Source organism: Primulina eburnea, chromosome 8 (assembly GCF_022965805.1).
Source record: "Primulina eburnea isolate SZY01 chromosome 8, ASM2296580v1, whole genome shotgun sequence".
NCBI classification, from domain to species: Eukaryota; Viridiplantae; Streptophyta; class Magnoliopsida; order Lamiales; family Gesneriaceae; genus Primulina; species Primulina eburnea.
In genome coordinates this window covers 5,061,518-5,085,403 of record NC_133108.1, presented here as the reverse complement: position 1 = coordinate 5,085,403, position 23,886 = coordinate 5,061,518, and the positions used below count along the sequence as shown (strand labels likewise).

Below are 23,886 nucleotides of genomic sequence, written 5' to 3'. Positions count from 1 at the left end.
TCATTGGTTTGTTTAATTGCATTAAAATAAATTTTTAAAAATCCCATTTAATGTTTGATTGTTTTTTTTTTTTTTCTTTCATATTATTACATTGCTAAGGGAGAATTTTGGGGAAATATGTTTTACACAAATTATACAGCAAAACCCGAATTCTGAAGTGAACCTAAAATAGAAAAACAGAGGTCTCCGTCAGGCACAACGTCAACTCCCTGTGAAGCAGGGAACTGTAAGATATTTACCTGTAGAAGTTGGTGGATCTGAAGTTGAGGAAGCTCCACCACTCTGCTGTTCTTCTACTGCTTCAGCTACTCACTTACTCTTGTATTTCGTCCTTGTGGTACTGTTTCTATGTTCTTGGCCCTAATTCTTTGATTACTTGCTTTTAATTTGGAATTACCAGACTGGTTTTGGAGAAAAGAGAGAGGGTTGTCAATTGACGTTTGGGAGTAATGTCGTTTCTGTTCATTATAACCGTGAGAATGTGAAGCGGCAAGAAAACAGGGGAGAACGTTATAGTTTATGTATTTATTAATGTAGCCTGCGGTCTTCTTTTGTCTGTAGTTTTACTTTCCTTTATGGGTGAAATGATCTTCATTTATTAAGAAGATACGGGAATTAGTTTCAATTTCCAGTTGTGAGCATATGATCGCGGAAGAACATGGTTCAGGATTCAAACAATTGTAAACAAAATTGTTATCCCCTGAATGCATTTTTATAATTCTTCTTCCCAGGGATATTGGACTTTTGGAGTGAATTTTTCTGCTAATGAGCAACAGAAAAATGGCTAAGTCGAGGCCGCATTTTCCATCTGAAGACGCGTTAGCATCTGCACCGGCGGCAGTTAGGTCAAGGGAGTGGGAGGGGCCAGCAAGGTGGACCGAATATTTAGGTCCAGAACTAGCCTCGAGGAATAAGAATATAGATGAATGTACAACTCCTCAAACCAGCAGCGGCTCATCCCTGAAGGGCTTCAACATGCAATGGGTTTACCAGCTCACACACGTAGCTGAAGGGTTAATGTCAAAATTGTACCGGCTGAATCAGATTCTCGATTACCCTGATTCAGTCGGTCATGTCTATTCCGAAGCATTTTGGAAAGCGGGCGTGTTCCCGAACTACCCCAAAATTGGTATTTTACTCGATAAGAAGTTTCCTGAGCATCACAGCAAGTTGCAGCTTGAACGGGTAGAACTTTTGTATTCCGCATTTTAAATTTTGGATATTGACTTGTATTTCTTTACTTATTGGGAATTGTGAGATCGATTCTTCCAATTGCTTCTAGGTTGATAAATTTACTTTGGACGCAATGTGCGACAGCGCTGAGCTTCACTTACAGAGCTTAGAACCATGGATTCAGGTGAAACATTACTATACATAGCTTGTATTTTGTAATATTATGGTAATTTACAGAAATACACCATCTAAATATTGTTAATTGTCGATGTTGGTTTTTGGTATCGGCGTCAATGGTGCATTGCCGTGTTGAAATTTTCTAATAATTTATCCCCTAACCCTGGGCAATTTGTCTGAGTTAGAGAACTCTATGCATGCCGTCTATTATAGCTGTTGTCAGTCAAATTCACACCTACAAAAAAGAGAAAATATCTAAACAAGAAAACAGGTGTTAATAATATTTTTGTTTTCCTAGATTGCCTTGGGAATTTTTTTATTCATAATTTGAAATCTGGTTCCATCTCTTGAACAGCTGCTTCTTGACCTGTTGGCATTTAGAGAACAAGCTTTGCGGCTCATATTGGATCTAAGCAGTACCGTGATCACCTTGCTGGTGAGAAATGACTGACTTTTTTTTTTATTAATTTGTAGAGAAGCTACAGACGCACCAAGTTGATGCTGTCCACACATAATAGTAGTCTTTTTATACCCCACGGCCTTCACTGTGAAGTATATCTAGCAGAGGAATGGATTTTTTATGATGAGTGTCAGAATGAGGAGCAAAATTGTTTCAAATAACTTTTGACTTGTTTGACCTTTTTTTCCCAGCCGCACCAGAACTCTCTCATACTACATGCCTTCATGGATCTCTTTTGTTCATTTGTTCGTGTCAATTTATTTTCTGAGAAGGCAAGTTTACGGCATGGTTGACTCATGCTCCCATCTCACTCTCCTTTTTCTAGATGAAAAGCTGTTTTGATTTGTTTAATTCTCTGACATTAATGAAAAACACTTGATCAACAGGTACCTAGAAAAATGATTCTGCAAATGTACAATCTTTTGTATTCCATGGCACGGAATGATCGAGATTGTGATTTTTACCATAGGTGAGACTTCAGCTACTGTTTAGTTTTATGAGCCTTATTCTATTGGAATCCAATTCAGACACTCTATGATTTGGTGGGGATCGCTTGTTGAAATACTTCATGACATACATAGTTTGTTTAAGATATATCTTGAGCTTCTTTGTTGAAAAAAAGCAAGATAAAGATCATACTAAACATGCTACTGGAAATAAGTATAGAACAATAAAAAGTAACTTGTTACACAGAGATTCGTATTCGAAAGTTTGCTGATATATTGTTGCTTAAGTGTATGTCCTTGAAGAGAAATGAAAAACGGTGTATGAGGTTCAAGTGTTCAACCAAGCAAGATATGCTAGTTCTTGAGTCAGCTCACCTAGTATCTTGACTACACAACAAATGCTATACATGTGTCAATTCTTGGTTATCAAGGGACAACTGATCACTTTATACTGTCACTTCTAAGGTATAGAGAATTGGTGTTAGTGTGCTGGAAAGAACAAACTCACTAACTTTTGAAGAATGGAAAGGTTTACTTATTTGGCTTCCACCTCAAGGGATTTGGTGTCTTTGGTTAAACTCCCTGAGTGTTTAGTTGTGCTATTCTTAACTTTATTTTATTTGAACTAGTGTGTTTATGTAACCGCTGTGTACATGTATAGTAGGGATGCTTAATAGGGCAGGTTGAACTGAAACCGGTTCGGAACCGCCCCGATAAATTTTCCGGTTCCGAATATAGGTTCGGGGTGGTTCCACGAATTAGTACCCTAAACCGGACCGGTTATGGGACTTTGCCACGGTTCCGGTCTGGAACCAGAAATTTCTTCTTCTTAAATGTATAGTGAAGGTGGCTTAAATCAGATCCATAACTGGATCGAACTGAACCGGAAACTCTGAACTTTTTCACGGTCCGGAGCGGATCCATGGAACCGGGACCAATTCGGAACCGGTTTACACAAGGACAGGTTGCGGTCTGGTTTTGACCCGTTCCGGACCCAAAAAGTTGTGAAGCGCTTGGAACCAGTTTTGAAAATCAGACTGTGTTGTGTAAAGAATGGTATTTATTTGATATTAAATCGTTGTTGTGAGGGCGTTACTCTCCTAGGAATATATTTGTAAATAATAATTTTATAGGGTTATATTGGTAAATATGTTTTGGAATGATTATTAGAAGATAAAATGGCCAATGTATTCAAATATCAAATAATGACGAAGTTGTCTTTTGACATTAGTTAATTCCTACAGGGGTGCCTCAGGAAATAAAATTTGGTTTTCTCAAAGAAGAATATAAAATATATATTTTAAAAATAGATTATTCATTTTAATAGTATAGGTAGCCTTCTTCTGTGATTCCTTGAACTCAACTTCTTTAATTCAGCTGTTGTATGCTGTATGCGTCAACTTAACGGTCATGTTGTACAACTATAAGGCCTTTATTTTGACTGATGAGAAGTAATCATTTACTATTTACATGTCTTTAGGTGAATCTTGTATTTGATAAGTTACATATGCATATGATTGATTTTAAACTTTTTAGTATAGTCAATTCATTTATGTTTCTTGGCTAGCAGATTAACTCAATTTGTTGACTCGTATGATCCACCTCTGAAAGGGTTACATGAAGATCTTAACTTTGTCAGCCCTCGAATTGGAGAGGTTATAGCTCTTTCTTTTGTTTCTTTATTTGGCAGACATGATCCTACTTCAAAGTTACAATGCTTTGTTAGAAATTTGGTTATTTCGTTGAGCAAAATTGAGTTAATTTTCTTCTTTGTAGTTGACCTTCATATACTTCTTGATGTGACGAATTATGTACATCAAAATTTTAATTGTACTGGCTTAAAGCTTGTGAAACACCTTGTACATTTTTAGTCTACTCTCTCATTTGCATGAGGTAGAAGCATGTCTTGGTTCCCTACCTCAAATTTCTTTCCATCTTAATTCTGTTACAAGTTATAAGCATAATAAAGACAATCTATATTCTGTAGCCAAAAATTACACACAGAATTCACTGCTTAGTAATTTTGTGGTCCTTAGAACAGAAAATAAATTGCTCATATCTCTTTTTTTTCAAATTATCTGAGAAGTAGAATTTTTACATGTCGTTAGCAGTGGGGGCTATATGTAGTTAAAATGGTATTTTGATCTATAATCTTTTCATTTTCACTTGATCTGTGGTAAACTAGAATTGAATATAACATGTTTCTGTGTTGCATACTTTTCAGGTTTTAGAGGCTGTGGGTCCCATTATCTTTTTATCTACAGATACAAGGAAACTGCGAAATGAGGGTTTTCTGAGCCCATTTCATCCTAGATATCCTGACATACTGACGAACTCTGCTCATCCAATGGTAACTGAAGTTCTGTTATATGTTGATAGTCTTAGCATGTCCTATTAGGATTTGGAATGTCCTAATGCAAACTTTTACATTTCATGTAAAGCTATGTACTACAAGGATCAAGCTCTTTTTCCTTTTCCTTTGCATAACCATTTTTAATTTTTAACATCTTTTCTATTTTACAGAGAGCTCAAGACCTGGCAAATGTTACTTCCTATCGAGAATGGGTATTATTTGGATATCTCGTTTGCCCAGATGAGCTTCTCAGGGTCACAAGCATTGACATTGCTTTGGTACATAGCACTCAGTGGAATTTCATATCTTTAATTTTCCTGCAGTCATTAGCTCTTGAGCTCTGTTGCTTTTTGTTTCCTTTCAGGTTGTGTTGAAAGAAAACCTAGTTCTTACATTATTCAGGGATGACGTGAGTTTTATATGCATCTTTACAGATTCGTTTTCTTTTCCCACTTGATCATATTAAATAGAAAAAAGGTGATCGTGTTCCCTAGAAAGTTCGAACAACGTTGAGACTTCAGTCCCAGTTACTTAAACATGCTAGCGCTGATTTCTGCTGTAATACAGTAAAAAAGTAATGGTTTTGATCCATAAAACATTTGGAGGTCCTCTGACCTTAGTGGCTGGCCTGATTTCAGAACTTTATTCTGTTTCTAAAATGACTGATTGGTTTTATTTTGTAACTGCAGTATATATTATTGCATGAGGAGTATCAATCATATGTTTTACCAAGAATTCTGGAATCAAAGAAAATTGCCAAGTCTGGACGAACTAAACAAAAAGAAGCAGATTTAGAGTATAGTGTTGCCAAGCAGGTAGAGAAAATGATCAGGTATTGAGCTTTTGGAGATAAAACTTTTTAATTTGGTTCATTTTTATATAGAAAATGTTTATGGCTGAGGGAATTCTGTGATTTGATTTGATTGATATAGTTACACTAGGTAATGAATGATGCCAACAGTGCATGTTCAGTTTGTAATACTATCTCTTTAGATTAATTACAGACTTTCCATCTTACTCCTTTAGAACTAGAATTTAAATGCACTGAGACCAGTTTAATATCGCATCTTTACTTTTGTTTCTGATGAAATCAATATTTGGTTCTTGTTGTATGTCGTAGCTTATAGTTTTGGCACTATGCCTAACTTACATTTAAGCTCATTGATCATGCAGTGAAGTTCACGAGCAAGCACTGAACTCCTGTGATGCCATACACCGTGAGAGGAGAATTTTATTGAAGCAGGAGATTGGAAGGATGGTTCTTTTCTTTACTGATCAGCCTAGTTTATTGGCTCCAAACATCCAGGTATGCTGCACATTTATACATCCATATACCTATTTTCTTGATCTTCATGAGATTATCATATGGGTAGGTTGAATGATAACGAGGACATGAGAAGCCTTTTACAGGCATGATTAGTTCTATACAGGAGATGTTTGCTGTATGATGAAGCAAGATCCTTAGTAGTACAGATAAGCTGAATATGTATTCGCTACAATAATTTTCTGAACTGATCAACTGATAATGCTGTTTATTAGAGATGTGAAATGACAGATTTTGATCTTTGATGACTTACCTTGCTAGGCACTAGGGCACTGGTTATTATGTGTATGGTTTCAAATTATTTACGTGCATACTGATCAAGTTAATGAGTTATGTGGAGGTATGGGATGATAACAGCACAAATAAAAAAGTACTGGGTCAAGGGGATTGTGGTCTTATTTAATGATAAAAGATGGAAACTAATAATTGTAGTCTTACTTATTGATATATGAGGGAAACTAATTATTGTTCCGGTGAAGTGAACATGGAATAAAAGAAGTTACTAATCCTGTGCTTGTGACTGCTTATTGTTTTGCTGTGGCTTTACACTCAATGCATTGTTATTGGTGATTGTTCAGATGGTTTTTTCTGCCTTGGCCTTTGCCCAAAGTGAGGTATTATGGTACTTTCAGCATGTTGGAGTTGCATCTTCTAAATCAAAAGCAGCTCGATTTGTGCCTGTAGAAAGTGTAAGAAAAAAATTCAATTGTATTTATTACCAAAACATCTCATTTGTGGATATTATACTGAAGATACAAAAGATGACTAGTAATATTTCTTTTATCTTGATTTGTAAGGTGCAACTTATCACTTTAATTTCGTTCCTTTCAATGTTCTTGATTTCAGGATCCAAATGATCCAACTATTGGGTTTTTATTAGATGGGATGGACCATCTTTGCTCTCTAGCCCGAAAATACATTGCTGGTTTGGTTCCTTTCAAGAAAAAAGATTATTAGATTTTATTGACAAGTCCGTGATCATATATGAAATATTTAAGTTTCTGGCTTTTTACTTATGTCAGCTTGCTCTCAAATGGAGTGTTCTTCAGTACAATGGTTTGGTTAGGTGCTTATTAGGTCCTCTAATCAGTTCTATTGTGAGAATAAAGATAGAATATCTGAGTTTTGATGAACTATAATTTTTCATTCTAACATTACGTGGAAGCTTGCACGAAATTTACGACTTAAACCTTAAATGTCAGCATAGATACCGCTTAAATGTCAGCATATATACCGCTTTTACAATACATTTTGTTGGTCGATTCATCAAAGTGACATACTTTTTGTGTTCTACTGGTTATTAGAAATTTATACTGAGATAGAAAAGGTGTTATTTTCTCTCAGCCATTAGAGGCTATGCCTTGTCATACCTATCATCCTCTGCTGGAAGAATCCGCTTTCTGATGAGCACTCCGGGGATGGTGGCTCTCGACTTGGATGCTACCTTGAAGGGGCTTTTCCATCGGATTGTTCAGCATTTAGAGAACATACCAAAGCCTCAGGGCGAAAATATTTCTGCCATCACATGTGATTTATCAGTAAGCATTTCATCATGTATTTTGCATTTTCCATGTCAGACCTACTATTGCTCGCTCTTTTCCTTACCTGAACATTTTTCTACCATCTGTTCATATCTGCCCAGTTATCAATGTAATGATTTTAAGTATTTTTTTTAAACTTGATTTAATATATTTACTGAACTGAAGTGTGACCTACACGTTACGTTGGAAATTATAAAATTGAGAATGTTAACTCGAGTTTCTCCAAATATTGGTTGGATGACTATGAGCAGATAATTACTATCGTGTATCTATTTCGGTCTCTTGATACAGGTAAATCAATATATTTGTCCCTTCAATGGATGATTCAGTATTAAAAATGGATTGGCTTCAGTGTGTTTCTTGTTTTTTATTATCAGCGAGCATTTACCTTTTTTTATGATCTGCATGCTTGGCAAGCTGGTACATTACTGATTCTGAACTCTGACGACCTTTCCAATTTGCTGATCCAATGTCAGAAGGATGTTTTTTTTTAAATAATTTTTTGTTCTTGAATTGTTGCTTACCCTGATCTTGCTGATGTTGGTATTTTTTGCTATTGCTTGTAAAGATTTTTATTTCTTTTTTGAAATTCGCAGGAGTTACGGAAGGACTGGTTGTCAGTATTGATGATTGTCACTTCTGCTCGGTCGTCTATTAACATTAGGCATTTGGAAAAGGCTACGGTATCTACTGGAAAAGAGGGGTTGTTGTCAGAGGGAAATGCTACATACAATTGGTCCAGGTGCTCGCGTTTTCTGTAACAAGACTTGATATATTATAATATTAGGATTCTTACTGCTAGAGTTTAACTGTCCTGGTCAGCTTCTAGCCGGAGCTTCCAGTTTTCACTGATCTGAATCTCTCTATAACGGCTGAATGTTGATCAATAGAAAAACAAGTCAGCTGATTTTTTCTTCACAGTGCAAGAGACAGTACTAATGAATTTCTTTCCTAAAAGCAGATGTGTTGATGAGCTTGAAACTCAGTTGTCAAAGCATGGGAGTCTGAAGAAACTTTACTTTTACCATCAGCATCTTACAACTGTAAGTATGACAATGTACAAGTCTTCTTAAACAACCATATGTAGCTCTCATTTGACTTGTGGTATTATAGGTTTTTCGTAACACCATGTTTGGGCCCGAAGGTCGTCCACAACATTGCTGTGCCTGGCTTGGTGTTGCTAGCACTTTCCCAGAATGTGCATCAGCAGTTATCCCAGAAGAGGTACTGATCAACAATATCAAAGGTTTAATTTCTCACGGTTGTGGAAACCATAGTTTGTGGACCGTATGTTGATTGTCTTATAGTGCATACTGTACAAAAGCCATACCAGTTGGAGGGTAAAGACAAGTTTATGAACAAGAAAATTTTGAACCTTTTAGTAGAAGTTGATTTGTATCAAATTGTAAGTTTCAATATGGATATTCTGACCTCTAGATACCTGCTTCCAACTAAATGACAAGGAGCACCTTCATGCCCTCAGTTCACTCAGGGTGGAGAAATTGGACGTTATGTTTGATATTCTACCCGGTGTAATTTTGTGAATGAAAATGGTTGTTGTTTACATACAATGCCTTCAACATTTTGGGTTTCAGTTGACTAAAATCGGCCGTGATGCGGTTCTATATGTTGAATCCCTTATTGAATCCATCATGGGAGGATTGGAAGGTTTAATAAATATTCTTGACTCAGAAGGAGGATTTGGCTCTCTGGAGATGCAGGTAAACCCTCTTCTCCATGCTGCCAAGATTCACTTAAGTTTTAGCTGGGTATATTTTTTGGACTAATTGTAAGAAAATTTCAGCTTCTTCCAGACCAAGCAGCAAATCTTATGAATTTGACATCCAGATTGCCGGCGAAATCTCCAAAAGCTTCATATGGTTTTCATTTGCCAGGATATGAGAGCTATCCTGAAAATAATAATGCTATCAAAATGTGATTTTTCTACCTCCATGCCCTGGAAATTTATGTTCGTCATATTGCTCTCGTTTGACTTAGTATCCGGTTGGATGACAGGTTGGAAGCTGCAATTCAACGGTTGACAAATCTATGCTCAGTATTGAATGACATGGAACCCATCTGCGTTTTAAACCATGTTTTTGTTCTTCGGGAGGTAAACGACGTTATAATTTTTTTAAATTGCTCATTGAATGCAGATTCTTAATAACATACTCAATGATTCCAACACAATAAATGTGAAGTTAGTAGATGGATGAGATTGTAAACCGTCAGATAATTCAGCTTTGTCAGCTTGAGAGAAGTTCTGAATCTGACCTCTGCTGCTGCTGGATAATTCAAATTTCAAAATCCCGATTACTTTGTTTGGTTGGTAAATTTTTTTTCTCAATTTTAATTATTATGATGCAGTACATGAGAGAATGCATCCTCGGAAATTTCAAAAGGAGGCTGCTCACTGTGCTGAAAACCGATGCTGATCTTCAGCGGCCTTCTGTCCTAGAATCACTTATTCACAGACATACTTCTATCGTCCACCTAGCAGAACAACATGTCAGCATGGACCTCACACAGGGTATTCGTGAAATTCTCCTTACAGAAACCTATGCCGGTCCGGTTTCTTCATTACACTTGTTTGAGAAACCTGCAGAACAGCTGACTGTGTTGGCTACCGAAGCTGTGTGCAGTTGGTATATCGATAACATTATTAAGGATGTATCGGGTGCTGGCATACTCTTTACACCGTTTCATGGATGCTTCAAGAGTACAAGGCCTGTTGGTGGATATTTTGCAGAGTCGGTGACAGATCTTAAGGAATTGAAAGCCTTTGTTCGCACCTTTGGTAGCTATGGAGTTGACAGGTTGAACAGGATGCTGAAGGAGCATATAGCCGCACTTCTAAATTGCATTGACACGTCACTGAGGGTGAATCGTGAAATTTTGGAGGCAGTAGCTGGGAGTATGCATTCCGGTGATAGGATTGACACAGAAGCAAATATTAAGCAGATTGTTGATATGGACACCATGGTTAAGTTCTGTATTCAGGCAGGGCAGGCCATCACTTTTGATTCTATTTTAGCAGAAGCTTCTGGTGTTGTGCTTGAAGAAGGTGCACCTTTAATATATTCGTTGCTAGCAGGTTCTGCTAAGCATTTACCTTCTGAAATACCTGAAAAGAAAGAAATAAGGAGGATGCAAAGGGTCGCAAACGCTGTAAACATAGTTGGTGATCATGATTCCAAATGGATTATATCCATATTTGAGGATGTTGGCGGGGCTAGTGATGGTTCATGGAGCTTGTTGCCATATTTATTTGCAGCATTTATGACTTCTACTATTTGGGACACTACTACCTTCAATGTAGAAACTGGGGGCTTCAGCAACAATGTTCACTGTTTGGCCAGGTCCATATAATTTCACTGTTGTGATTTGAAGAGCATTATTATAAGAAAGATTGAATGCATAATTATTTTGTTATCCGCCTGTCTCAGTTTAAGTTTCAAGTTGTAATTAGCATTTTTTGCTTGGTAGATGATTGAAGATACGTTCAAATGGATTCTGTGATCTCTATTCTTTGCATGTGCTCTGAGAATAGTTTTGATTATGAAATTTGTCATTTAAATTTCCTTTATCAGGTGCATTTCTGCTGTGATTGTGGGTAGCGAATTCGTCAGACTTGAAAGAGAATATGAACAGAATCAATCTCTTTCAAATGGCCACGCCGGCGAAATGTTGAATCCTGCAACACAAAACTATTTGTCAATAGAAGCAAACATAAAGTCCGTAATGCAGCTCTATGTAAAGTTCTGCGCAGGGATCATTTTGGATACCTGGAGTGAAAGCAATAGGTGAGTTCATGATCTCATCATGACTCGCAGAAGCTATATCATTTCAAGTTTTGATTGCCTCACAAAGAGATAATTGCAGTTATGATTAATTATCACGACTCTGATGAAGAGGTTTTCATTTGATGTTTCTAAGTATCTTGAAATTTTTCGAAGTACCATGACTTGTGCCGATGATTATTTCTTTTGACATTTTTCTTTTGGTTCCATTGTAATGCTGATATACTCAAAAGATGGCTCACTATTTGAACAGGTCTCATCTTGTTGCGAAGCTCATCTTTCTTGATCAAATATGTGAAATGTCGCCATACCTACCGAGGAGCACATTGGAATCTCATATACCGTATGCCATTCTCCGTTCACTGTATAACCAATACTACTCAAATTCTTCCACTCCTCTCGCATTATTGAGTGCATCTCCTCATCATTCTCCGGCTATGTCACTGGCCCATGCATCTCCATCAATGAGGCAGCCCCGTAGCGATGCTTCACATTCTAGTGCTCATGATTCAGGTTATTTCAAGGTTACATCAGCTCATGATCAGAATCAAGACGATTCCGACAATTTCCATGCAAGAAACATAGACAACAAACACAGGAACGGTAGGCGGTCTGGGCCCTTGGACTACAGTTTAAGTCGGAAGACGAAATTTGTAGAAGGATCCGCATCAGCCAGCACTGGTCCTAGTCCTTTACCAAGATTTGCAGTGTCAAGGTCTGGTCCCATATCATATAAATGAGACACGAAAACTAAATTATGATGAAAATGTATGTTCCTGGGCTTCCGGTAGCTCCAGTTGTGAAGTTGATCTTCTGGCGAAGATTATTTTATACCTGACGATTATATATTATCTGAGAAATATATTAACTAAGTGTTTGTTCTTAATTGAGACAGTTGTTGTTTCTGCAATTTTGAGGTGTTCTATGTTGTTTTTATATTGAAGCTGAATGAACACATCCTTGCACCTGTAAAAAGCCAGTGAAGAATGGAAAGCTGCGAGGATATGAATTGGTACGGAATTTTAGGGGGCGAAAATAAGTATTCTAAGATAACTAGTCGTAAAAATGAGCCTATTATTTCACCAATTTGTTTCATTTTTTTAAATAACTCTTATAAAAGGATAAATAATTTTATTTATTTATCACCAAATTATTTATTTAAAAAATACAATATTCATAAAAAAAAACATGATATTTATATAATTATTGTATTATACTCACAATGAATGTGCAGCAATACTAGTAGATATAATAATTGACATGTATGCACAAAATAATAATCATTTTTATATTTACATTAAAATAACAAAAATGGGATCATAAACAATATTAATTTAGTAGAGCAAAAAATAAAAAAACTATGATATTAAAATAAATTTTTTATATAAAAAGAGCAAGAAGATACAATATCAAAATTTTGAATCATAGTAATCTAGTATGCGAAAAACAGATAAAAAAAAAACGAGAGATAAAATAGTGTTTTAATATTGTTACCAAAATAGTAATATATAAGTTCAAATAAAAATATATGCTTATATATAATAATCATTTATCATATTTTAATTATTTTAAGTTAAATTAAATATCTAAAACATAAATATCTTAAAACCTAGAAGACAAAAAACTCAAAGACGAAGTCACAGGTAAAGAAATATGAAAATAAGGAAAATAGAAGTACGTAGGATAAATAGTTTAAGGTTTGTATTATTTATTATTTCTACTCTTACAATGATTTTTAAATAATAAGAAAAGATACATCGAGCAATTTGGGGAATACAGCTGGGGTCGGTGGGGGAAGCAGGGGGCGGTGGCTGGCTGGCTCCGAAGTCGTTTTCGGCAACTTTAGAATGTCATTTTAGTAGTAGGAATACCAGCAAACCTTCAGTAAATCTCAATCAAATAAAAAAATGGGAGGCGGGGGTTTGTTCTGTCCAACGGGACACGTGCTCTCTCCCTGAACAAAGACTTTTGAGCTTGCTACCCAATTTCAAACTGATCATGTTTATAGAAAAAGTACAACGAAACGAACTAGTGCCGCAGATTTGGCCTTTGCCAACACTGGATCAATTTCACGGGAGCAAACACCACCCCCATCTAAGACCACCGGTGCATGGACTTGGCTCCGGCCGTGGCCAGTCGCGATGAAAATATATCATAAATCATATTTTTATTTTTATAAATTATGTTCATAGTGTTCTTGTTAACGCGTTACAAATAAGTTGTATCAGCATTGAAGGTGTAGTTGTCAAGTACACATGATGTTTCTATTTTATACAAATTTAAAAATATCGTGTGGAGTTTCTTTCTTTTATCCCTGCATCAATTGCTATTGCTTTTTTTTAAATTAGTTTTTGTGATCGAAAAAAATAATATTCATCATCTTTGTGAAAGTAAAAAAACATCACCCTTGTTTGTTCATATGTTTTTAATTTCATTCAAATTAAGAAAGAATTAAATATAAATTAAAAGAATTGCGAAGATATCATGAAATTAACGTCGTTTCCAACTATTTCAGAAGGTACATTTGAATAGGGCATGTCGTTTAATTTGGAGATAGGGTGAAACAGGAATATGCCCGAATCATTACAAAACCGGCAAAATACTCAGTCAAATTCGTTTTATTATTGGTATTGTGTGTGTTTTGTTTAGCTTAACATAAAAGCAAATAGAAGAAAAAGTCAAGCCTCCTAATTCATATAACATTTCATGTAAAAATGGATCGGAATAATCATGTGTAATTTACGACCTTGAAAATAATTTATTTAATATTCATATATCTCACATATTATCTCATGCATAATTTTCAATTTAAATCTTTTACCATCATTAAATTTTGAATTTATTCGTCCAGTGGTTTGCACATATGGCTGTTTGCAAGTATATATATAATATATACATCACATACATATAATTTGTTGATCAATTTATTATAATAACATTCAAAATTTAGTCATTATTAATGTAATCAGCTTACAATATAGGCATAAGAAAAAATTATGAATAATTAAAAAAACCGTGTTAATTAATTAAAGATCCAAGTTACCCCATTCAATTAAGAAACCCGGGAAGAAAGCTGAGGTGAAATTACGCTGCATTGCATGCGTCTTCAACTCTTCAACTCTACGTACTTTCAACAGCAATACGTATCAATGTACGTACGTATACTCAAACTGCAACCATGCATGCATGCGCGTATGTCTATGTGACCATGTCCTGGTCATAATGATCCTCCATTATTCAACCTAAACAAGTCTCTCCAAGCAAGCAATCGAGCAATTTCCCAGATACTGTGGAGTTCCGAACGCCTACACAGACAGCCACACTTCCTCTGTTGTTTTGCACGTCGAATGCATATGTGTAATCATGTCCTCATTTTGATTACCTAGCTTCTCCAAGCAAGCAATCCAGCAATTTCCGAGATGCTGTGTGGTGTATATCTTAAAGGTGTAATACACAGATTAATGAGCGAAGATGGTAAATACATGCACGAATCACTCCATATCTGTCCAACAGAGGCACAAAATCGAGAAATTGGCGCATTTTGACCAACTCGTTGTATTGTGTCGCTCTTACACACCGCAACATCCGAATACTTTCAATCACACACACAATTAATTAATTTCCGTGTGTAGTGGTGATTATCTTTTCACACACACGAATACCGTCCCGAACTTTTGAATTCGCGCAGCAATTTACACAATCAAATCTTCGTTTGTTACGTGAACTGACGAGAATTAACATATATATCAAGTAATTTTGATGAAATTTAACATCTCTGCCGCGTGGGAAGCCGAGGATTCAAACGTAAATCACCGTTACACGCCCCCTATAAAACCGGGAAAGGGGCGAACCTTATTTCTCACATCACATCTTTCATCATTCAAGAATTCTCAATCTTGATTACTATACAATGAGTTCGAAGAGATCTGCAGCTGAACTTCTCACGGGAACTAATCCCTGCTATGCTTCAACCAACTTTCATCAACCCAAACCAGATACAACGGTCTTAGCTTCCCAATATTCAAACCCTCCTCCTACAAACAACAATGCTTCAAAAAACCGCTCTGCCGCCGCTTACACCCTCGATCATAATGTCGGAGCCACCAAGAAAACTGGCCAATCCACCAGACACAACGTTGGCCTTTGGTAACACAGTAGCTAGCTAACACAATGGAATTAATGCATTATATAGATGTATATAAATGAGTTTAATTGTGTTTTTATTCTGTTTATATGTACGTATAGTTCTCATTCCTTTATTAGTTACACATGTATGTGAAAAGGCTGTGCGTAACTAGATCTCTGTTAATTAGCTTCTGAATCAAGAACATCAAATGTATGTATTGTTATGTAATATACATATATATAGCATCATATTATTATTTATCTGTGTACATGTTTTTGATATTTGATTCAAATTTGTTAACAATTCCATGTTCGGTCACAAGTTTTTGAAGATAAACTGATCAACAACGCCCGTCTCACCAAGATTATTATATACTTTTTTACTTGTATGAGCCCACGAGAAAACATATATAGATACCAAACATTTAAAATATTTTTACTCATTCAACTTGCATATATTTTAAATGTTTTACAAAATATTTAATCGGTTTCTATGAAGATTATTTCGGGTGTCTTCCGTTTGGTTTGAACACCAAACTCGATTTAATTCATCGGTGTTCAATATTTCAAGAACCGAGCTATTGTAGCTCAACGATTACCTCTCAACCGATCTTAACAATATCAATTAGTTTTTTTTTTTTTGGTCGAAATGTTGAGTTAACAATGTATATTACTGATATCATATTCAACATCATATGAGTGCTCTAGCTAGCGGAAAAAAAATCTAGAATTTAAAAGTATTTTTAATAAAAACCTCCCCGATTATCCTAAAAAATCAAAATCAGACTAATTTATCATACCAATTTTATAATTTTTCCAATAAATTATATTGAATCAAAATATCAACCAATGAATTTTTAACATTTTGGGCAGTCCAAAATCAAATCCTGAGTTTCTTAGTTATATCTATTTTGTGTCACACGTTGCAAAATATTTAGAAGAATATATGCGACTTTCACCATTAGTTAACACATTTTAATTAATTATTAATTAAAATATAAATGGATGAATATACACGGCGTTCATTCTAATACATTACACTAATCCATTTCAAAGATTTTCATCATCCCAACGTATTAATTAACCGAGTCGAATTGGGTAAGTCAACGACTTGAAGCTAAGGGGATCGATGTCGTCTTAAAATGTAGTAGTAGCAGTAGTAGTCGGCAGCAAAATCTTGAAATCAAAATCAACCTATCGCTTTCTGTTGATATTTAGTATATTGCACGGAATCATTAATTATATTATTATATGCTAATACATGATTAATTGAGATTATTTTCATTAATAGTAGAAATTGACTCCATGTATCTGTCTGTATTCACATAAATTTTGTGATGCGATATTACGAGTCAATTTTGTGATAATGATATCTTAACAAGTTAATTCCTTACAAGTTTCCTTGGATTGAACCCCTCCTTGGCCCTTTTTTAGCAGTGACACAATGTTAAAATAAGATGTCATCATATTCTGTCTTTTTTTTTTTTTTTTTATGATTTTAACAAAGTAAAGTATTAGAAGAGGTGATCATACCCCGTCCAAGAGGATGGGATTCCAATATTATGCATGTATGAGACTGTACAGTTGAGAATGTCTTAAAAGATTTGATGAATATTTGATATATATTACTCATATCATCAATGTGGGTCTTCTTTTTAATAGCTTGTGATATAAGAGCTTCAAAGTTAAACATACTTGATTTGGAGCAATTAAGAGATGAGTGACCCCTGGGAAGTTTCTCAGGATGCGTGTAATTGAGGATATAAACATGCTAAAAAACATATATTGGTACAGTGAGAACAATCGTCGAATCTAAGGCATTATAAATGGTATTATAGCCTGTCACCGATAGGAATACCGGAAAATAAGTGTTACGCGGGACAAAGTGCTACGTGGAATGGAAACCATCTCTTGAACCTGTGAAGAAAAATGTTACACACATTGGAGCCACCTCTTGAACCTGCGAGGCAAAGTGCTACATACACAGGATATGTCATCTCTTGAATCCGTATGAGCCACCTTTAGATTTTTTACGTTGGTGGATCGATGAGATAGCCACGACGAGGATGTCGCGTTCTGAAGAAGGGTGATTGTGATACGTCGTCCAAGAATGAACGTGATTCCAAGTCTGTGAATGTATGAGACTATACAGTTGAGGAGTAATTAAAAGATTTGATATGTACTACTCATATAAAAAGGTGCATTCTTTTTGAGAGTTCATCACTTAAGAACTTCAAAATTAAGCATGAATGACTTGGGTCAATTATAAGATGAGTGAATCTCTGGAAAGTTTCTCAAGATACGTGTGATTGAAGAAATAAGCACGTTAAAAAGACCTGTGTTGATATACTGAGAACAGTCGTCGAACAAAAAAAAAATGGTTAGCAGGACTTGGAGTGTAAACGAACCGAATATGATGAAAATTTGAATGCTTGAATTTAGCTCAAATTAATTCTATTCGAGTTTGAGCTCGATTTGAAGTTCGAAAATTTTAAAACTTTTGCCTCGAATTTGGTTTATGTTAAAGCTCGAGTTCGAGAAAAACTATTTGAATTATTGCTCCACAATAAGTACTCGAAAAGTTCGAAATTCATTTATTTATTATATTATATTAATAAAATATTAAAGCTCGCGAGCGGCTCACTAACTATCTAACAAAATAATTTGGGATCGAGTTTTGCTTGAAAATAAGTTCGAACATCTTGTAGTTTGGCTTGAATATATTGATAAGTTCGAATACGAAAGCTCGCAAACCTGTCGATCAGTTTCCACTCTTAAACAGGACATGTCTATCTACCAAAGGCCACCGGTTTTTTTTTTTTTTTTTTATTGCGCGTTTTTTGGGTCGCAGCCCCGCACAACAAGACATAAAGTTAGTATTCATTCATACGGCGACGTGGATGTTTGAACGTGTGGCGTAAATATTGATCCACACCAATGAAATATATCTCCCCATTCCAGAAATTTCCAATTGTGGAGTTCCATCTGCTATACCGTGAGAAAATTTGAATTTGTCCTGCAATTTACACCCGTCGATATCAGTCGACGTGTCGATCTTCCCATTTAAACTTCGTCATAAGTTACGTTAGATGGATAAGAATATAGGAATTTTGATCAAATTTTGTTAGTAGATTTATGCCGCGTCAACATCTCTATAAAAGAGGGAATTACCAACCTAATTTTTCAAATCAAAACATACCCACACATCTTTAATTCATACTTCAACAACTCTGCATTTTAATCATCTTTTAATGGCTTCAAAGAGATCTGCAGCTGAATATCTGGGCGTGGGAACTAATCCCTCCTATGCTTCTGCCCACAGTACTCATCAACCCAAACCAGATACAACAGCCTTAGTTTCCCAATATTCAAAGCCTTCTCATACAAACAACAATGCGTCAAAAAATCGCTCTGCCGCCTGTTACACCCTCTGTCATAATGTCGGAGCCACTACGAAAACCGGACCATCCACCAAACACAGCTCTGGCATTTGGTTTCAGTAGCGTAATGGAATGCTATATATATATATATATACACACACACACACACACACACACACACACACACACACACACACACACACACACACACACACACACACACACATACGTACGTAGTTATTGTTCCTTTATTCCTTAGTTACACAGTTATGAACGTGAAGAGGATGTAATTAATTACATCTGTTAATTAGCTCTGCATTGTTATGTAATATATATAGCATTATATTATTATTAATCTGTGTACAAGTTTTTGATATTTGATTAAAATAGTTTCATGTTCGGTCCCAGTTTTTGAAAAAACTGATCAACAAGTAAGATGAAGTTGTATAATTATGATGAAATTTATCATTATTATGAGAGATTCATAGCCGATTAAATATAACAGTAGAGAATCGTATCGTAGCCATTCTTTTCGCCGATAACCAAGTGGGCGGTGCATCTCATCGGTTCCTTTGCTGCTCCGATTTCTCTGTTGCCACCTTTCGCTCCTCGGTTCCATTGCTGCTCCGAATTGCTTGTTGATTTCTGAGTAATTTCACAGGGATCTTTGCGAAGAAAGGGCTTCCGATTATCCTTCGCCGATGGATCTAGCTTCAGAAGAGCTTCAATTCTCGAGTATTCCGAACATCCTCAAGGAATCCATCTCATTAAGAAACCCAAATACCCTGCTCCCGAACCCGGAAGAAATTTCAGGCGAAATTACGCTTCATGCATCTTGTACATACTTTCAACAACAATACGTATGTATACTCTCTCAAACTGCAAACTACAAACATATGCATGCATGTGTAAGCATGTCCTGCCCTTAATGATCATCCATCGTCATTTCATGGGGACATTATTCCCAAAACTAATCAAGCGCAAACATATCACTACAAGAAAAATACAATTTTGTAACGAAATTAGTGACCAAATAATAAATCGTTGTCTAAATATGTGACCGAATTTATTAATATCGGTCTTAAACCATTTACTCTATTTTAAAATGTATATATTTTTCTTTTTGCGATAAATTTCAAACTTCAGTCGCTAATTAAAGACCAAATTTACTATTCGGTGTCTAATTAGAGATCAACATATCAACATTATGTCTTTAATATTTTCTATTTTTAAAAAAATCTAAAAAAAAAATTTTCTGACATAATTTTTATAGGTTTACAAATTGGACCGATTATACAAATCGGTATCTAATTAGAGACGAAGTATATATAATTTAGTGAGATTGTTTTTTTTTTTTTTTTGTCTAATTGGAGAATAAAATTTTATTAATTAATTGACTACGTCATTAACATCATGAATGCAATATATCCACAACTACTAAACAACATATATATAGTAATGAAGGGTGGATTAAGCAACCCCACTCTTTAGAGAAGAACATCTATATAACATATTGTTTGATTATTTTTTTCCTATGTTGGTAGGGACAGCTTCAATTTCTATTTTACAGTTTTAACTTTTCAATTGTGGCTAAAAATTAGCTATCCAATTTTTTTTCTGGGACTTGTTGAACTTATAATGTTTTCATAAACTTGCATGTGCGTTTTTGTATGGTTGTCATATTAATGCAATCATAGAACCAGACTTTCAAATTCATTGGATCCTTTTCTACGTTCGAGCATCCGAAATCTTTTTGAATGATATTCAAGAGAAAAGTTTAGGGTTTTTTGTTTGATTAGGCAACACGCGCGCCGTACATTCTTCATGCTGATCAACAATGATAAGGCAGATCTTCAAAACTAAAATTTTTAAAGTTCTGTTGGGTCTTTGGGTGTGAGAAAACGATACTCTAACAGTTTAGAAGATAAAGAAGAGTCGCCTCTCTATGGCCTTGGCTCCGAGGCAAAATTCATGCTTCCTCATGCAATGTCTACTTCTAAGGGCAAGGGTCGTCCAAGCAGCTCATCAGCTACTATAGAAGAGCTGAGAATAGAGAATGCTGAGTTGAAAGCTCATATGGTGGAATTAGAGAAGACGAGTGCAGATAATACAAAGATGAGAGCTCGTATGGTTGAATTAGAGAAGACGATTAGCTGCCATCATGTCAGTAGTTAAAGTTCTATTTTTTGAATGGATGGACTTAGAAACATTTGGATATTGATTATGAATGTTTGGTAGAATGAAATAACTCATACTTAAATATTTTGTACAAATATTTCTTTTGATATGGTACTGTGGTTTAGATTAATGATATGGTGTTGTGGTTGTTTTTATTGACTTCATTGATTTATTATACCGTGTTGTAGTTGGTTGTTTGGATTGGGAATAGATTAAGCCAGTCTCGAACGCCAGGCTTCTAATTTAGAGACCTAAATGGAAATTTGGTTCTTAAGTTAGAGAAGAAAAAAATTAAATCGGTCTCTATATTAGAGACGAAATAAAACAAATCGATAGCTATATTGGATACTGAATTTATGAACGTCGTCTCTAAATTAGAGACCGAAAGACTGATTAGATACCCATTTTTTAGTCTTTAATCAACGAATTTCTTGTAGCGTATGTTGCAATTGTCTCATATTGATATATTAAACTAATAAAGAGTAACTTATAAACTCAAAAGATTACACTACTGAATAGAAAATTCTTTTGAGATTAAACATCTTCTGAACTTATAACGTTACATTGATGCTTTCGTTAAGAGTCACCGTAGAGGAAAAGCAACCTAAAAAAGGGCTACCGTCGAAAAATGTGATTGAAATTCGTCTAGAATGAGCCGACATGGACGTCGGCTTCTCAAGGGGTCGTAAAAGTTGCAATTGTCCTACATTGATAAATTAAACTAATGAAGAGTTACTTATTAACTCGAGAGGTTAAACCACTCAATAGGCAAATCGTCGGCTTCTCAAGAGATCAATATTATAATTGTCTAACATTAATATATTAAACTAATTAAAAATGACTTATAAACTCAGAATGTTTCACCAAACAATATATAGGCAAGCCTTTTAGGAATAAACACCTCTTAGGTTTATAACCTAACAACTAATTAAACTAATTAAAAATGACTTATAAACTCAAAATGTTCCAACCATCACATGATAAACATTATCACACAACTAATATTAAAATAAAAATTTCTTTGGAGAAAGTTGTTTTAGTTTGTCAAATAAAAACAATTAAATTCTATATCCGCCGGTGCCGCTGCTTCTACGACCGACTCATTGAAATTGAATTTTATCGACCAATCCCTTGTGGTGACATGGGCCGAATAAATAAAAGAGATGGATAGGGTTTCTCACTTCCTTTCGTTCTTCTTCTGTAACGTGGCTAGATTAATGAATATATAAACAATTCGGGATGTATATATATATTTTCTTATAGTAAATCTCACATGTATATGATAAATATATAACAAAAAATGGCTATGACATTTTTTTCTAGACACCTTTAATTAAATGTTGTTACAAATATTTAATAATGACACTCGTAAAAAATTAATAATATGTAAAATAAAAAAAAAACATATTAGATTAGTTATCCTGACATTTTTAATTGATGTCATTTTTTATATGGAGGGGAACAATTATTTTTTCCACATAGTAAAAAATCATTAAAAAATAAAAAATTGTCAATATAAATAAATGTGGGAATATTTGGGTTGGATAAAACTTTTTTTCCCTCCATATAAAAAAAGACATCAATTAAAAATGTCAGGATAACTAATCTAATATGTTTTTTTTTTTATTCTCATATTTATTTTATCTATTTTTCCCTCCTCCAATATTTATCCAACCCAAATATTCCACATTTGTTATTGTCACAATAAATAACATACACAACACTTTTAGTTGTCATTATAAATGATTTTAACTGACATATAAATTTGTCATTATTACTATAATAACAAGACATGTATAAATGTATTTAAAACATGAGTTTTTCTGACATTTAAAATTGTCATTATATGAATAATTAGTGACACATATGAAGTTGTCATTAACATCTTATAATGACATTAAAAAATGTCAGGAAGTTTAAGACGACATTGGAATAGAGGACATTTGTTGGATGTGTCACTAAACTTAAACGTCACTAAATATTGAATATGATGACATTTATAAATGTCATCATAAGCATTTATTCTTGTAGTGATATCTACCTTTTAGGTCATTGCATTCTATTCTCAATCCTAGAATAAATGAAGCAGATGGAGGGTAAGTTGATTTAATTAAGTATTTAATTTCTGAATACCGGCAAACATCCCCCAACACACAATCTAATTATAATATTAATTGCAATCTCGAACCAACCGCCCACCCCTTGTGTGAGTATTTTATAGGGGTAATATTATATCGAGTAAATATTTAATTATAGAGTAGGTTTCTTATAAAACGATCTCACGAATCTTTATCTAAAAGACATGTCAACCCTATCGATATTCACAATAAAAAATAATAATAAATAATATTTTTTCATGAATGACCCAAATAAGATATATGTCTCACAAAATTCGACCAGTGAGACCATCTCACACAAATTTTTGCTTTAATTATATACTTACAAGTTTCCTAAGATTGTTTCCTTGGTTTGTACGTATAATGGATTACATGGAATCAGGTGGTCAATATAGCTAGAATTTATTAAATCAAATTACGAATATTTATGTGCATTTATTACACGCTCAAAAATATTTAATATTTCACTGTCATAAGAATATACTTTATCAAAACTTGTGGTAAATAAAGTCAAAGTAGCGACCGTTAATCAAATCTAAAGTAGCGACCGTTAATCAAATCTAAGTTAGTTAGCTGCCAAGTACGTAACATCCGTCATCATCATAATTAAAAAATGAACGACGACATCTGCCGTTTATATTTAATTAATTAACCTTCGGATTTGATTTTCAATAATATTATGTTTGTACAATAACCGTGTTTTTTTAAATTACAAATATGATTATTTCATATTATAAAGATATAATATAATTATTTGTACTTGAGAGTCGACTCGAGATTTGCTTATCTCGAGAAAAAAAAATACAAGAAAA

General features: G+C 34.6%; 1 protein-coding gene across 3 annotated transcripts; it reads left to right on the top strand.

Annotated features, from left to right (window-relative positions):
- The first annotated feature begins 124 nt into the window (after nucleotides 1–124).
- Nucleotides 125–12,160, top strand: LOC140838625 (protein NAP1). 3 transcript variants are annotated; one of them, XM_073205071.1, is made up of 24 exons: nucleotides 125–337; nucleotides 777–1,185; nucleotides 1,283–1,357; nucleotides 1,706–1,786; nucleotides 2,002–2,082; nucleotides 2,197–2,279; nucleotides 3,827–3,911; nucleotides 4,481–4,606; nucleotides 4,780–4,887; nucleotides 4,974–5,018; nucleotides 5,299–5,441; nucleotides 5,783–5,915; nucleotides 6,512–6,622; nucleotides 6,780–6,858; nucleotides 7,278–7,471; nucleotides 8,071–8,216; nucleotides 8,436–8,517; nucleotides 8,588–8,698; nucleotides 9,070–9,195; nucleotides 9,279–9,409; nucleotides 9,491–9,587; nucleotides 9,842–10,833; nucleotides 11,065–11,277; nucleotides 11,528–12,160. In XM_073205071.1, exons 2-24 carry the CDS (start codon nucleotides 781–783, stop codon nucleotides 12,012–12,014), a joined length of 4,134 nt encoding a protein of 1,377 aa, XP_073061172.1. In that variant the 5' UTR covers nucleotides 125–337; nucleotides 777–780; the 3' UTR covers nucleotides 12,015–12,160. The 3 variants fall into 3 exon arrangements, with proteins under 3 accessions (XP_073061172.1, XP_073061170.1, XP_073061171.1); XM_073205069.1 differs by having other exon boundaries at nucleotides 732–1,185; XM_073205070.1 differs by lacking the exon at nucleotides 125–337 and having other exon boundaries at nucleotides 356–1,185.
- Nucleotides 12,161–23,886: the final 11,726 nt, after the last annotated feature.